The 17,931-nt window shown below is 39.2% G+C and overlaps 1 protein-coding gene across 1 annotated transcript; it reads left to right on the plus strand.

Annotated features, from left to right (window-relative positions):
• The first annotated feature begins 16,336 nt into the window (after positions 1 to 16,336).
• On the plus strand, positions 16,337 to 17,360 carry LOC101246838 (uncharacterized). Its single transcript, XM_004243118.1, has 2 exons — positions 16,337 to 16,353; positions 16,427 to 17,360. The coding sequence occupies exons 1-2, from the start codon at positions 16,337 to 16,339 to the stop codon at positions 17,358 to 17,360; spliced, it is 951 nt and encodes a 316-aa protein (XP_004243166.1).
• Positions 17,361 to 17,931: the final 571 nt, after the last annotated feature.

The following is a 17,931-nucleotide window of genomic DNA, read 5'->3' on the forward strand; positions in this document are numbered from 1 at the left end:
CTTCTTGTGGAAGGTGTGAAAAAGAAAAATAGCCAAAAAGAAGGAAAATGCATTCTTAATTTGGACAAGGCTTAAGTGTCTACAGTGAGAATTCGACTAGACCAATCAACAATAAATAACAGACCACATAGAGGATTAAACGATGTCATTCATATATGGCTTAGAAGATAAATGAAAGCTTTCTCGTTATAGTCACAAAAATAACATGTATAAAAATGGAGGCGTATTACAAGATTTGGTGGGTGTACTATACAAAATCGATTAATCTATGTGTTTGAGACCTTTAGAGTAACCAATGATTTGGATATGAGTGCTACAATCCCCACCTTTAGTGCTCATGACTCAATTAATCTTTCAAGATGTGGATCTTATGCCAACACCTACAGATATAAGAAAAGAATAATAATGGAGAGGAAGTTAGTCACTACTTCCCTTAGCTGCAATCTCAGTGGAGAAGGACAAAGACAACTTAGATACCCTGGGGGTAACATCCTAAAGTGGCAGAGACAAAGATGAAGTAGATGGTTTCCTAAAGACCATCGAAGTTGTATATTTTAGGATAAAAAAATTAATTGGTCTGTATCCATTTGTATTGGATGGATTAATAGCCAAACTTGTGGTTGTGAATAAATACAAGGTCAATAGGACCAAAATTCATTTTAAAAAACATTTGACTAAATCAAAAATCATATTTTTCGATAACAACGCCAAATTTTAACTCATCTATATTATACCTTCGCTAGAGAAATATAACGCAGCCATTTTCAAATTTAAATTTCAACAAGGTTGGCGTTGAATTCTGTAGGTAATAAGAAGAAAACTAAGTCATATGTGATTATTAAAGTATTAGTTGGTTATTTCCAAAAAAAGAAATGTTTGTGGGATTTGATCATCTTTCTTTGACATGTATGATAAATAACCTCATCAATAATGGTTGAGATGATATATTAATTAAAAGGGTAACTAGCGTTGGGTTTACCATGACTTTATTACTATTTAGAAGCAACCATCGAATGTTATCTTTTAGTGCTAAGTATGCAAGTTTGACAAACCTTATGCTCCATTTAATCATTTCTCAACTCAAGAAAATGAGTATCACTTTTATACTATGTTATCTTTTAGTGTTAAGTATGCAAGGCTGACAAACCTTATGCTCCATTTAAGCATTTCTCAACTCAATTAAATGAGTATCACTTTTATTCTTTCGGACTAAAAGTGTTGGCCTTAAGAAAATTGATAATTACTCTAAGTTGGTTAAGGAGTAGTGCATTCTCCTTTTTAGTTCTTTTCCTTAGTTTTATACCCTTTTATTCAAACGATTTAAACGTTGGACATCTTCAAATGCTTGGAACCATTAGACATCGCTTAATACGGAAGAATTAATAATAATGCATATATATCACTAGAATTTTCTACGGAAAATCACCCTTATTTATGTCAAACGGTCATGGATCCCACTATCCCTAGTTATCATGTTTAGCCGCTCATGGTAATTGAAACAAGCCAAGTAATTGTATTTATTAAGAAGAATTAACTTATAGAATGAAAGACAATCAACTAAGATTTTGATTTTAAAATTCACGTTAATCTTTGAATAACTTCGATAGTAGTTTGCATGATCAGTATGTTCCTCGCAAAAAAATGATTGAAAAGTAAACTCTAAGAAGTATTATTTATAGGCTAAAGGAAATTCAAAATTTAAAACATGAAATTTGGCATCCCGATACACTTTTTATGCCTAGATTGATGGTCCATCACCTTGGTTGTCGTTACCAAAAAAGTTTCTCGTCTTGTGGGACCTTTAGCAACAGTAGGCTTGACCAAAGATGTGGCAGTCCGTCAAGTTGGATATCGTTGGGCCTATTATCTTCAAGTACTTCTATTTGGACGTGACATTAGAGACGATGGTCCTTCAAATAGGTAACGTCCTACCAGGGCTCCTATAATATGTAACTCTCAGCTACAATTAGCTCCATTTTGCTTTATTTCCAATTTTATTTTATTTTATGTTAAAACAAAGAAAAACCATTAAACGACAGAATTTGCTTAGGAACTAGCACTCGTTGTTGACACTCAATTTTGTCCCTCCAAAGTATTAATTAATCATCGATCCTCTTCAACCCAAACTATTTGAAATAATTAGTTCTTATAAAATTGAAAATATTTTAAGGTAATTCTAGTGATTTTTATAATATTTAAATAATAAGTATATTTTCTTGTATAATTAAGTATATTTTATAAATATTTGAAATCATCTCAAAAAGACTTTACATTTTAGTTCAATATTCTATTAAATCAGTTTAATTTAAATTATTTTAAAAATTTTGATTTAATTTGTTTGTAATTAAATTAATAGAGTTAATTATTCTATTTTTTAAAGATGAAGCAGTTTGTTTATTAATTGATGTCAATTTTCTTACCAATTTTATCCAAATCATTTCAGTTTGGCTACATATCTAATTAGTATGGACACACATATAGCCAATTTTGACAACTATGGGCCAAAACCAACCCAATCACAATTCTCTCCCAGCCTGCAATTGATAAAACTTTCCTTTTCTCACAATGAAAGACCCAATTCTTTTCAAATTTCAACATTCAACAATTCAGAACACAACAGTGATTCCAAACGGCAGTGGAAAAAGGCTATACACGGCTATAATTTACGAAACGTATACAACCAGTATGTAGTACACCTCTTGTCATATTCCAAGTGTCCTCAATAATTCATACAGCCAGCAGCCTCATCTTCGTCCTTGTCTGAGCCTATTGTTGGCATCTCCATCTCCAAGTGTCCGTTGTCTATTTGAATTTTGGTACAAGAGTCAGCTGTATTGGTTGTCCTTGGAATAGATTTTGAGTTTCAAATTATGATCATCCAAAATCTTATACAATTTTTCAAACCCTAAAATTCCCTCTATATGACTTGAGTTTACCTTTGGCATTTGAGGGGCATGAACTGATGGACAGTGGAAACGAAAATAGCAATAGAAAAAGATAAGCTTATAGTGAAATTGGTCAGATAGTACAAAGTGCTTTTGTTCGAGCTTTATAAGCACTGGAGTAGCCACGAATTTCATAAGGGGTGTCCAAACTTTGAATAGTAACTTTTTTTTAAAAAAAAGCGACGATTTAAATTATATCTCTACATTTAAAATACATATCTAATTAATCAATCATTGTTTCTTTATTTGTTTGACTTAGTCCATTTTTTTGTTTTCTTGTTATACTAATTCATCATGTCCATTGAAAGTTGAAACTAAAATAAGAAGGTTATTTTTGTTATAAATAATAAAAAGTGAAGAAAAAATAGAGAGAAATATTGAGATTGTATTCTTAATAATATTGTGATATAATTTGGTAAATAGGTCTCGTATTTATAGAGAAAGAAAACCTTTTTCTATAAGGAAAATGTATTAACATTGAAGGAAATAATTCAATTTTAATTGGAAAAAAACATTTGGTGGAGTTAACATTCAAACTTGGGTCCTTGAAGAAAATCATGACACTGTTAACCACAAATATAATCGAAACTGACACCCCATGAAATTGTGTAGTAATTGTGAACATCCATTTCATATAATCGAAATTGGCACCCCATGAATACTAATTATATCTTTAAGACACAACTTGGCATAACCCTCTATTGAATGGTTAGTCTTTACCGGCAAAGTGGTCTGATTTTGTTATCCTATCAACAATCACCCAAATAGAATCATGTCGTCTGCGAACAGTGACAACCCTGTAATAAACTCCATATTCATCATTTCCCACTTCCATTCTAAAAGTCCTATATTCTGAGTCATACCATCTGGGCTTTGGTGCTCTACTTTAACTTGTTGACAATTCAGACACTTAACAACAAACTTTGTAATGCTCTTCTTCATACTACTCCACCAATAGAATTCATTCAAATCAGATACATCTTTATGAAACCTAGATGGATAGATTGTGTGGAGTTATGAGCTTCCTCCATGATACTCTCTTGGAATTCATCCACCCTTGGTACACACAACCTACCTTGATACCTCAACACACAATCTCCCTCTAGTTTAAAAGTCATTACTTTTTGCTTATGAACATTTACCTCTAATTCAAGAAAAATAGGATCTTGACTTCGTTTCTCTTTCACTTATGACACTAATGATGATTCAGCCCCATTCATTAGCACGACTGATACGCTCAAACTTACTTCTCAAATAAGAAGTAAAGCGATCGTGTCAAGTAAATAATCCTACTAGTGAGGTTGGGATCGTTTCCACGAGGAAAATAGTTTAGACTTAACTTTAATTTATTACTACTATTGTTCAGTCAATTACTTCCTTGGAAAGCAAAAATTATAAAAAGGGGGTTTCTATTCCTAAATAAATGAAAATAACTAAAGAAATAAAAGGAGACTACTAACAGTTTCGAATGTTGGAGTTTAATCAATTAATCAAAGTAACTAGGGTCTACGTGTTCCCCATAGGTTCATAACTTGATAAGTCTAACTATAAAAGTTCTTTCCTAGTATCTTGCATGCAAAGTGATAAGTTATGTATTTCTAAATCCTTGGTCTGGCATCTAGAAAATGTCACTCCGCTCTTTGGTCCGGCTACGTGTGTTGCTATCCTAACCCTTATCTATACCTCATATAAAGCATCGTATTCGATATTTGACTAAGTTATTACCTCGTACAAATAAATACTAGCCTATTAGATAGTACGTACTAAATCTATGTTGATAATTCTTTTCCTATTATTTACCTCCTTGGTCCGACAAGTAGCATTAAGGCGAGTTCTAACGTTGGCCATCCGTTAAAAAGACTTCTATGTGAAAGAACTATCAATACATGCAAGATAATATTCTAGAATTGTTATTTTAGTTAGGTTTTACCTCATTATTTGTCTATGATTCCCACAACCCTAGTTATGGAGTTTAGTTACCCATAGTCATAATCACAATATTCAAATATATGATATAAGAATTCATTTACTTACTTCAATGAGAAAGAGTAAAATCCGAAAGTTCACTTGATTAATCAGCAAAATTCACCAACAATCATTGATAAAAGTCTCAAGATAATCAATAATCTCTCAAAGAGTCTACAAAATAATCAAGAGTCTCACAATATTCAAAAGTCTAACAATGGTCCAAAGTCTAATCTAATAATACACAATCTAACCTAATAATACCCAGTCTAACCTCAAAAACGAGGTTTTTTTCGAACTATTCATAGCAAATAAAAACCTAGTTAAACAAGGACTCTATTTGCTAGAAATCTGTCAAAAATACGACTGGATCGAGGGACATCGCGACAGATCGTCGTGGTCATGACGGACCGTCATGAACTCCGTCGTCCCATACATGATGAAATTTCTTATGCTGCTCTCTTCATTACCCTCGACGGCAGGTATGATGGATCATTGCGAGCACAACGGTCCGTCGATGGTATCCGTTCTAAAACACTTGAACTCTAGGAATATGGGTACTTGGGCTACTTCTCTGATCTTCATGACGAACCTGCAGGACGGACCGTCATGGCTACGACGGTCCGTGATGTTTTCTGTAACCCCACACTTGGTCAGACTTCCCCATCTTCCTTCAGCAGCTGCACTACGCTGCCACCTACAGACCGTCACAAGCTCCGTAGGTAGTCTCTTCTACATTTCTTCACTCAAAAACCTCTGCATTCATCTTTGGACAGATTTCCTGCAAATAAGGAGAAACTTATATAAAAATTAGCACAAAAAGGCTTTTGGACACACTAAACTTAAGGAAAAAATATTAATAATACCGTGAAACCACGGTGTATCAACGACTCCTCCTTTTGTGGAGTCCATTAGGAAAACTCCCTACCATGCAACCTATGCACGTCTTTTACTATTTCTTTCTTCTCTTCCTTAACATGGGCAGTAATACCCATAAATAATCTACTCAAGGCATCAATAACAACATAAGCCTTACCTAAATGATATAAAATACTTATATAATATCCTTGGTCCGGCTACCTGTGTTGCTATCATAACCCTTATCTTTACATCATATTAAGCATCGTATTCGATATTTGACTAAGTTATTACCTCGTAATCAATACTAGCCTATTAGATAGTATATACTAAATCTATGTTGATAATTCTTTTCCTATTATCTACCTCCTTGGTCCGGCAAGTAGGGTTAAGGCGAGTTCTAAAATTGGCCATCCGTTAAAAAGACTTCTATGTGAAAGAACTATCAATACATGCAAGACACTATTCTAGAATTGTTATTTTAGTTAGGTTTTGCCTCATTATTTGCCTATTGTTCCCACAACCGTAGTTATGGAGTTTAGTTACCCATAGTCATAATCACAATATTCAAATATATAATATAAGAATTCATGTACTTACTTCAATAAGAAAGAGTAAAATCCGAAAGTTCACTTGATTAATCAGCAAAATTCACCAAAAATCAATTATAAAAGTCTCAAGATAATCCATAATCTCTCAAAGAGTCTACAAAATACTCAAGAGTCTCACAATATTCAAAAGTCTAACAATGGTCTCGAGTCTAACCTAATAATACACAATCTTACCTAATAATACCCAGTCTAACCTCAAAAACGAGGTTTTTCGAACTATTTATAGAAAATAAAAACCTAATTAAACAAGGAATCTATTTGCTGGAAATCTTTCAAAAACAAGGCTGGATCGACGGATCATCGTGGTCACGACGGACCGTCATGGACTCCGTCGTCCCATACATAATGAAATTTCTTCTGCTTCTCTCTTCATTATCCTCGATGACAGGTATGACGGATCGTTACGAGCACAACAGTCCATCGAGGATCTCCGTTCCAAAACACTTGAACTCTTGGAATATGGGTACTGGAGCTACTTCTCTGATCTTCATGACGAACCTGCAGGACGGACCGTCATGGCTACGACGGTTCGTCAGGTTTTCCATAACCCCACACTTGGTTAGACTTCCCCATATTCCTTCAGCAGCTGCACTACGCTGCCACCTACGGACCGTCACAAGCATGATGGACCGTCAAAAGCTCCGTAGGTTGTCTCTTCTGCATTTCTTCACTCAAAAACCTCCGCATCCATTGGACAGATTTCCTGCAAATAAGGAGAAACTTATATAAAAATTAGCAGAAAAAGGCTTTTGGACACACTAAACTTAAGGAAAAAATATTCATAAACCGTGAAACCACGGTATATCAACACCCTCGACTTAAATTCGTTGTTTGTCCTCAAGCGACGAACTATGACTCAATACACAATCTTTGTACAATAGTATCCATGTTCTATCCTTTGCAATCATTTTGCTACCAATCCCGATTAATCTCATCATATTTATGCATGCTATCACTATTAGGCTTGAATTATGTGGAATACGACCATGAAACAGACTCACCATACACTAACATCTATCCTCTTCAATTTCTCACCGAGGTGCTAATATTTCCGGTAATGCAGCTATTGTCCTCACTACAAAACAAAATCCTCATTTTTCACACAATGATTTTAATTTGAGTATGAGGATTACTTTTCAACACTTACTCTCAGAAAAAATTCACACTCATTCATATCTATTGCCATAAGCTTGCCCTTATTTTCACTGCTTTAAGTTCGCTATATAACCCTTAGGATCATGATAGGACTTTCTTGGCTTGTAACATAGGCTCAGGGTCAGGTAGGGTATATTTAGGTATACTTTGGTGACTTTTTTCTCTCCTTGACATATCGGCTAAACATTTAATTTTCTATAATTTTATTTTGCCCAGTTTCCCACATTCTTTCACCTTGCTATTTGACCTTTTTTATTCCTTTGTGTAAGTGACTCTTTTCTTTTCTTGCTTGTATTTTTTTTCATTTTTACTTTTCTTTCAACTAATTTTTGAGTCACTTTACTTTAGTTCTTTCTCTCTACTCATTCTTTCAACCCCACTTGTCAGAGCATTCCACATAATAGCCACCGTCAACTCATGGCTTTGCCATGAGTCAAAGTACACAATAGCAAAAGTTGGGTCAGGGCCATAAAAAGGTTGTTTACTTCATTAGCCACCCTCAACTTATGATTTTGGCATAAGCTGAGGTGCACATGTCCAAGGAGGGACCAGGGCCAACACATTATTCCCAAAAAAGATCAGTTGGGGTGAGAAAGAAAGGTCTAATTTAAGCTCAAATCATTTGGATCAAAGAAGGATAAATTTCATTTGGTTTTCCTTTTTTTAGGCTAAAAAATGGGCTATATTGAATAATGTCCTATGATCCTTTCCTAATTGTCTATTACAGCTTACTTTTAGCATGACTAACCAGGCAAGTTCTAGTTCAGTACAAATAGTGGACTATTCAAATCTTCCTCACACTCACTTGACATCTCATCACTCTACCAGATTATCAGACACCTAGTTCAAATTTTAGACTTAGGGTCATGCAGTTGTGTACCTCAATGTCATGCTTAGAGCCACACATTAATCAATTACTATGCCTAGTAATGCATTATTTTCCATTTTATCAGGATTTCATTTTAGCCATCATGCTCCTGAATTAAACTATGTACACAAGATATAGACATGCCAGTTCAACGAAAATAATAATCAGTCTTTCGGGGAAAAAGAATACAAGCAAGAAAACCCCAAAAGAGGATAGTGAATTGGGTTACTCAGACTTCACCCTAGCACTCACTTTCCATTTACCCCACCCCCAATGCATAAAAATAATAAAATACTATAGTAGTAGGTGAATCAAACCTGGGGCGCAAAGCGCCGACGATCAGCAAGTTGGTGGGCTCGGTTCCCCGAAACCCACTACCTCTGTATTCTGGACACCCTCAGTGGTGTCCTCAGCATCAACAGCACTATCAGCAGTGCCTCCCACGATCTCCACAGTACTGGAGCTAGACGCCCCAGCAGCTAACTCTTCTGCTCTCATTTAGACGCGCCTGCTCCTCAGCCTCCTTGCAGCCTCCATCTCACGGCGCTCCTTCTTCCGTGCTCGTGCTTCATCCTCCTCTCGACCCCTACACCTCTTGGCATGCTCTCGAGAGGGAGGTGGTGGAATGTCTGAAAAGGCGAATAGGGCCGCCAGCACTGTGTCTTTAGTAGGCTCTACAGAAGGGGCCTCAGAATCAGGCACCCTAGCCTCTAAGATCATATCAATATCTGCTTGAAGACTATCAAACGCAGCCTGAAGGGTTGACACATCCACCGGAGGTGCTGGTTGGGATAGCACTCGCAACTGAAAAGTGTCCAAGCACTGATGAACCTCAGCGATCTTCCGCTGTGTGAGCTGGATCATTTTCCGCTCCAAGCGCTCTTCTGCCTCAGCAATAGACTTCTTCATCCAAGGCTGGATGTGATGCAGAAGTGTGGCCATCTGTGCCTCTAATTTTTGGACCCTAGCAAGCGGGACCAGAGCGGAGAAAGGGGCTGAGAAAGAGGAGCTCGGGGCAGTGCTACTACCCGGGATAGACTCGACCGGGGTAGTGTCAGTGGAAGCCGCCTGCGTAGCCGTGCGGGTCTATGCTACCATCTCAGCCAGATCGTCACCAAGAGGAGGCAACTCTGGACGGGGCCCTCTGCGTGGATCCAACTCATTCGCCTCATCCCTGATGAGGTCGATATCAACTGTGCCCAGCGGGGTCTTGAGTTGATCAATGTGCCATATAGGCACACCGGCATACCTAAATAGAGAAAATATCATGCACGGGAAAGGGTAAGTAGGTGTGACTTTAAAATCCCTCTCGTGCATGACCACATGTAGAAGCCATGTAAAATCCACCTCGAAACCGGCTATCATCGCCGCCATCAGTACTGCTCGATCCCATGTGATGATATTAGCAGCAGTTGTGGGGGAAAGGCAGTGGCAGACAATCAACCACAAAAACTTCGCCGTGAAAGTCAGGTTGGCCTTCTTGATGGCCCCCTTCGGCCCAGTCACCCAGTCGGCACCCTCTCCATCAACGGACAATTGCAGGGCCATCAACCTCTTGGTGGTCTCTCTCAGTGATGGCTCACGCAGAAATTGGCCATCTTTAATAATCTGCCATCGGTAGTTAAACTCAGCAGAGAGAGGGGTCCGATTAGTATTAACATTCTCGCCGTATAGAAATCGGCGGATAGTTGGCAGGGAAATATCAACCGGGATGCCACGTACTCAGACCTGCTCCAGTGGGGCCTATTTGGCGGGAGTAGCCTTCCTATCAATCTGTGATTGGAGAGTCGCTACATAGGATGCGTGGAACTCTCGGACCAGCTCTTCACTATAACGTCCCAACGGACGTGCTTTCCACTTCAGTCGATGTCTGGTGAAGATATTGTGGCTCTCAGGCATCGTCGGAAGACTTCCCGTAAAGACCTGCCGCTCCAATGTAAGTGTTTGAGTCATAAATCCTTTGTCATTCAGGAACTTGGCATCGGAATTGACTTGAAACTGCCCGTTTACACACCATCGGTTGGGCTGGTCGGTGACCGGGGTGAGAGCACGAGCTGGTGAACCAGGTGAGGATTCCGAACTGTCAGCCTCATCAGAAGAGATTGACGCTGCAGCGGTGGCGGGTGCGGGAACCTCAGCAGATTCGGAGGCTTCCTCCCACCGCGAAACTCCTAAGGAGCCAGATGCTCCTTCTTCATTAGTGGCTGACCCAGAAGGTGTGCCGGTCAGTGTGCGCTCCTCATTAGACTGGGAGGCAGTGACTACGCCGGACGCCACCTTTTTTAGTGTGGCTCTGGTAGCACGTGCAGCATGGGATGGGGTGGAAGTGCCTGGGGGCACGTACTCGGGGTCACGCTCATCATCAGAGCCAATGACCAGGCAAGCAGACAGGGCGACAAGATTTGATCGCCCGCGTGCATAGACTCGATCTTGTTTTGGTGCCATAGTAGATAGTACCTATAAATGATCAATATTAGTACTAGAATGAGCAAACAAGACAAGCAAAACCACAAAAAATAAAAAATTAAAATAAAATGACATTTCTATAGTAACAGTGAAACATAACGGACCAGGTGACGGTTTGTCGTGAGTACGACGGACCGTCATGGGGTACGTCGTGTCTTACTTAGACTATGTTTATATGGAGAACCTTGAAGGAGAGTCTCTGACAAGTATGACGGTATGTGCAGGAGGGAGGGAAATAGGAGCAAGACGGAAGAAATGGGGTGAAATGAAGGGTTGGGGTTTTTATTTTGACTTTTTTTTAAAAAAACCAGTCGGGTCGGGTCGGGTACGCCTCATAAATGACGCGATGAGTCCCCGACAATGGTCCGTCTCATTTGTGACGGTCCGTCGTTGGTTCCATCGCGTGTGCCCTAGTTTGAAAATAACATAAAGACGTACCGGGCACGACGAATTCATGCGACGGTCCGTCACTGTTGACACGGTCCGTCGCTGTATCTGTCAGTGAATGCTGCAGAGTAATTTTCTGCATAATTTCCTGGTGATGTGCCTGCAAATTTAAAACCCATTGGTAGAAAATGCTACCATTACTAGAAATAAAAAATATAAGTATTGGGTTGCCTCCCAACAAGCGCCTGATTTAACGTCGCGGCACGACTGAGGACACTTGATTAATCAGCCTTCATCAAGATGGTATGCCTCTATCACTTCATTCACCCATGTAGTATTCCCAAAATAGAGTTTTATTCGTTCTATAGTCACCTTAAACTGCACTCCCTCCTTGGTTTTAAACTCAACTGCTCCATGAGGGAATACTTGGGTGATCAAGTAAGGGCCAGTCTGTTTGGACTTGTGCTTGCCCGGAAGACAAAGCAACCAAGATCTGTCTAAAAGCACCAAATCCCCTACCATAAAATCTTGTTTTGCACTTTTTTCTTCATTCTCCTTCTTCATCTTTTATTTGTGGGATATGGCGGATACCGATTGGAACTCACCACTCTGCCTCATGGTCCTACAAATGTTGAAGGTCGCTTCTTCATTGTTCAACCAAAATTTCATCTTCCCCTTTTCCATATCAACTAAGGCTCTACCTGTAGCAAGGAATGGCCTCCCAAGAATAATAGGCACTTGAAAATGGACTTCACAATGAAGAATAACAAAATATGCCGGAAATATGAATGACTCCACTTTTACTAGCACATCATGGAGTATCCCTATAGGCCTTTTCACTGTTCAATCAGCCATCAGTAGCCGCATCGAAGTGGTTTTTGGACTCAACTTCTTGTAAATCGAGAGGGGCATGAGATTTATTCTTTCCCCCAGATCACATAATGTTTTCGCAAAATGTAATGACCCGACTGCACAAGGAATAGTGAACGCACCCGGATCTTCTTTCTTTTGTACGATAGATCTTGTAGCATTAGCACTACAATGCTGCAATCTATCATCATCCTCGAAAGTGACCGATATTTTCTTTGTAACCAAATCTTTCATAAACTTGGCATAAGAGGGCATTTGTTCAAGAGCTTCTAACAAAGGAGCATTGATAGAAAGCTTCTTCAGCGTTGTTTTAAAACACCGATATTTACCATTCTCGGTCTTTTTCACTAATCTCTGAGGGAAGGGTGGGGGTGGTCTAGGAATGGGAATTACCTTCATAGGGACTTCTGCATCTTTTCCAGTGCTCTCTTCTGCTTCACCACTACCCTTTACCACCTTATCATCATCCTTTCTCACCTTGTCCTCATTAGACGGAATATGTGGGTCAATGGTTTGCTTACCACCCCGAGTAGTGATTGCCATACAGTGTGCATCATTTTTTGGATTTTGGACAATGTTGCTAGGAAGAGTGCCCGGTAGTTGTGTGTTCACAGTCGCAGATAATTGGGCCATTTGCAACTCGATCTGCTTAATCGATATTGCATGTGTAACAAGTTTTTTCCCAATACCTTCTAAATCACACCTTAACTCTTTAATGTGCTCATCACTAGCATCGAACCTCATCATCATTTTGTGCAACATATCCTCAACTCGCTCCATACTATCTCCACCATCCCTAGGAGTAACTTCACGATTTTGAGGGGGGCATAGGGCCCATTCCTATCATTTCTGTTACCGTAGTTACCCCTGTTGAAGTTGTTGTCGTGGTTGTAGTTTCCATCTTGGACATAATGACCCTCACGGTTATAGTTACTATAGATCCGACCTTGGTTCCCTTGACCTCGGCGCCAATTATCCTAATTTGAGCCTTGGGCGCTCGTTGGGAAACCCCCCATCTACTCATTTACTGCATAGGAGTCCTCCGCATAATTGCATTCATCATTAGGAGGTGGTGGTCTAGGCAAGTAGTTAACTGCATTTATCTTTTCTGCACCCCCAGTGATATGCTTTAGTACCGACCCAACCTCAGTTCTCATCTCAGCCATTTCTTCAGGAATCTCTTCTGTGACTGGGTTGTGAGTGGACTGAACTGCGAAAGTATTTCTCTCGGTATCTGAGTTCCTAGTAGTCCAAGCTTTATTATTCCGGGAGATTTTCTCTAATTTTTCAGCAATCTCAGCATAAGGACACTCTCCATAAGATCCGCCTGCTATAGTGTCCAACACCGCTTTATTATTATCATCCTGTCCCTGATAGAAGTATTCCTTCAGTGACTCATCATCTATACGGTGATTTGTGACACTTCTCAAGAACGAGGCGAATCTATCCCAAGAACTACTAACTGACTCTCCTGGTAGTGCCACAAAGTTGTTCACTCTGTCTTTGTGGTTTAGTTTCTTGGAGACTGGATAGTAGCGTGCTAAGAAAACATCTCTTAGTTTGTTCCAAGTGAAAATTCAGTTGTAAGGGAGCTCAGTGAACCATATAGCAGCCTATCCGGTCAGTGAGAGAGGAAACACTCTAAGCCCTATTACATCGAAGTCCAAGTCAAGCCTCCCTACACAACTTTTACACACTGCCCTTACCTTAGCTATATGGGCATGTGGATCCTCAGAAGGTAGCCTTGAAAAGAAACCTCTGGCAGTGAGAATTTGCATCAGGCTACTAGTTACCACGAAGGTGTGGCCTGGTGGTAGAGGAGGCAAGACAAGTGGCCCGTCAGAGTCTGCTATGTTGTCATAGCCTCTGTAGTATGCTTAGGGCCGTAGAGCTGGATTTTGTCCCCTCTGTTGGTGTTCACCCGGAGCATCGGGTAATAACTGACCATGAACATCAACCGCAGCTGGGATGTTCTGGTTTGGATCTTCATCATTGATTCCCAAGTTTCGATTCCTGTTGCATAGTGTACGCTCTAATTTGTGATCCTAGGGAAACAAGGCTTCTCTTCCTCTCCGTGTATTTGGCATACAAGGAGGGTGGTTCTGTACGAATCGAAAACAATAAAAACAAGTTAAATCAAGAAAATATCACCTAACTATAGTAATAAGTTTAAGTTAATCTAAAAGTTACTTTCCCTGGTAGCGGCGCCAAAATTTGATACGCTCAAACTTAATTCTCAAATAAGAAGTAAAGCGGTCTTGTCAAGTAAATAACCCAACTTGTGAGGTTGGGATCGTTCCCACGAGGAAAATAGTTTGGACTTAACTTCAATTTATTACTACTATTTTCAGTCAATTACTTCCTTGGAAAGCAAAAATTACAAAAAGGGGTTTCTATTCCTAAATAAATGAAAATAACTAGCGAAATAAAAGGAGACAATTAACAGTTAAAAAATGTTGGAGTTTAATCAATTAGTCAAAGTAACTAGGGTTTACGTGTTCCCCACAGGTTCATAACTTGATAAGTCTAACTATAACAATTCTTTCCTAGTATCTTGCATGCAAAGTGATAAGTTATGTATTTCTAAATCTTTGGTCCGACATCTAGAAAATGTCACTCCGCACCTTGGTCCGGCTACGTGTGTTGCTATCCTAACCCTTATCTTTACCTCATATTAAGCATCGTCTTGGATATTTGACTAAGTTATTACCTCGTACAAATCAATACTAGCCTATTTGATAGTATATACTAAATCTATGTTGATAATTCTTTTCCTATTATCTACCTCCTTGGTCCGACAAGTAGCATTAAGGCGAGTTCTAACATTGGCCATCCGTTAAATAGACTTCTATGCAAAAGAACTATCAATACATGCAAGATACTATTCTAGAATTGTTATTTTAGATAGGTTTTATCTCATTATTTGCCTATGGTTCCCACAACCCTAGTTATGGAGTTTAGTTACCCATAGTCATAATCACAATATTCAAATATATGATATAAGAATTCATGTACTTACTTCAATGAGAAAGAGTAAAATCCGAAAGTTCACTTGATTAATCAGCAAAAGTCACCAACAATCATTGATAAAATTTTCAAGATAATCAATAATCTTTCAAAGAGTCTACAAAATAATCAAGGGTCTCACAATATTCAAAACTCTAACAATGGTCCAGAGTCTAATCTAATAATACACAATCTAACCTAATAATACCTAGTCTAACCTCAAAAATGAGGTTTTTTTCGAACTATTTATAGCAAATAAAAGCCTAATTAAACAAGGACTCTATTTGCTAGAAATCTATCAAAAACGCGGCTGGATCGACGGACATCGCGACAGATCGTCGTGGTCATGACGGACCGTCATGGACTCCATCGTCCCATACATGATAAAATTTCTTATGCTGCTCTCTTCATTACCCTCGACGGCAGGTCTGACGGATCGTTGCGAGCACAACGGTCCGTCGAGGGTTTCTGTTCCAAAACACTTAAACTCTTTGAATATGGGTACTTGGGCTACTTCTCTGATCTTCATGACGAACCTGCAGGACGGACCGTCATGGCTACGATGGTCCGTCACGTTTTCTGTAACCCCACACTTTGTAAAACTTCCCCATCTTCCTTCAGCAGCTGCACTACGCTGCCACCTACGGACCGTCACAAGCTCCGTAGGTGGTCTCTTCTGCATTTTTTCGCTCAAAAACCTCCGCATTCATCTTTGGACAGATTTCCTGCAAATAAGGAGAAACTTATATAAAAATTAGCACAAAAAGGCTTTTGGACACACTAAACTTAAGGAAAAAACATTAATAATACCGTGAAACCACGGTGTATCAACGACTACTCCTTTAGTGGAGTCCATTAGGCAAACTCCCTACCATGCAACCTATGCACATCTTTTACTATTTCTTTCTTCTGTTCCTCAACATGGGCAGTAATACCCACAAATAATCTACTCAAGGCATCAATAACAACATTAGCCTTACCTAAATGATATAGAATACATATATCATATCCTTGAGTAATTCCAACCACCTCCTCTATCTGAGATTAAGTTCTATCTTACTAAACACATATTGAAGACTCTTGTGATCAGTAAATACATCTGCATGAACATCATAAAGGTAGTGATGTCATATTTTCAAATCAAATATTAAGGGAACCAACTCTAGATGGCATAAATCCATTCCGTTTAAATCTTCTTTTCTTTTATGGAGGGCCTTAAAAGGTAAACTCCCAACTAATGAAAAGTTGGCTAACTTTGGCATTGAGCCATCACCTTGTTTTTGTTGTGTTGATAGAGCAGGGCTGGATAGCATAGAACATACCTTCAATTCAGGACAATTTGCAGGTAGAGTGTGGAGCTTCTTTTCAGCAAGTGCAGGGCTGAAGGAGGAGCAACCATCACTGCAGGCGAGGCTGCGACAGTGGTGGTCTGCTACAGCAACAAATGCAGGACATCAACTCCTTCTACAAGCCACTCCAACCTTCGTTTGTTGGAACTTATGGAAGAATAGGTGTGCCTGCAAATATGGAGGAAAAGCAACTAACATTAGCAGAGTCAAATATGCAATCTACAAGGACACCTTCAAGATGCTGCAAAATACATTCCCACATATTAAATGGCCTTCAAACTGGACAGCGCTATACCAAACAAGTGAAAAATGCAAACATGACATCAAAGTGTGCAAGGTAGCATGGAACAGACCTCCGGAAGAGTGGATTAAGATTAATACAGATGGGAGCGCAATCAATAACCCCGGGAAGATTGGAGCTGGAGGTATACTCAGGGACACAGAAGGCAGACTAGTGCTGGCATTTGCAACATCCCTTGGCGAAGGATCAAACAACCAAGCAGAAATGGAGGCTGCACAGTTCGGACTGTCATGGGCGATAGATTTAGACTATAGAAATATTATACTTGAGGTGGATTCTCAAATAGTTGTGCAATGGATAACCAAGAAAACAACACATCACTGGAGTGTTTCAAATCAACTTGAGAAAATCCAACAACTCATCCAGCGAGCTCATAAATTCAAATGCGAGCATATCTTTAGAGAAGCAAATTGGACAGCAGATTCACTCTCCAAACACAGCCATGGTACAACAGGTCCTCAATTGTATTTCAACAACAATCAAATGCCCAAAGAAGCTCAAGCTTACTATCGAATGGACCTTATGAATATGCCGAGTTTTAGAAGAAAGAAGACTAAGAAGATTTTTGAACCCCCTTGATGCATTTACCTTTGCAACTTGGCTATACTCAAATAGTATAGCTACTTTGAATAGGGCCTAGGTAGTTTTACATTCTCCCTTGTAAAGGGAGAGTCTCCCTAATTTACGTTTTCTAGATAATTTTTTGTAATGAGAGGAGTCCTCTCTCTAGGATATTAGTAGTGGATTTCATCGTCATTGTACGGGGAGGAGTCGACATCCTTTTTTGGAAGTTGATTCCAAACCACCTTAGGTGTGGAGGTAAGGTTTTATGCCCCCCTCCTTGTATTTTGTTTTTGTTATTAATGATAAAGCCTGGGGGTGTTGCTCAGCCCCTACCCATCCAAGGGTTATTCAACAAAAAAAAAACTCTAGATCATGGGTTGGGAGATCTTCTCACGAACTTTCAACTGGAGACAAAACCTATAACCTTGTCATTTTGCATTAACACACAATATAAACCAACTATGGACGCATCACAATATGCAGCAAAGCCTTTCGTACCCTCTGGTGATGTCAATACTAATTTTTGAAAGGTCTTAAACTTCACTACTTTCGGAGTTAACTTGGTCAAAGGGGATGAAATAGATGA

Source organism: Solanum lycopersicum, chromosome 7, assembly GCF_036512215.1.
Source record: "Solanum lycopersicum chromosome 7, SLM_r2.1".
NCBI lineage: Eukaryota > Viridiplantae > Streptophyta > Magnoliopsida > Solanales > Solanaceae > Solanum > Solanum lycopersicum.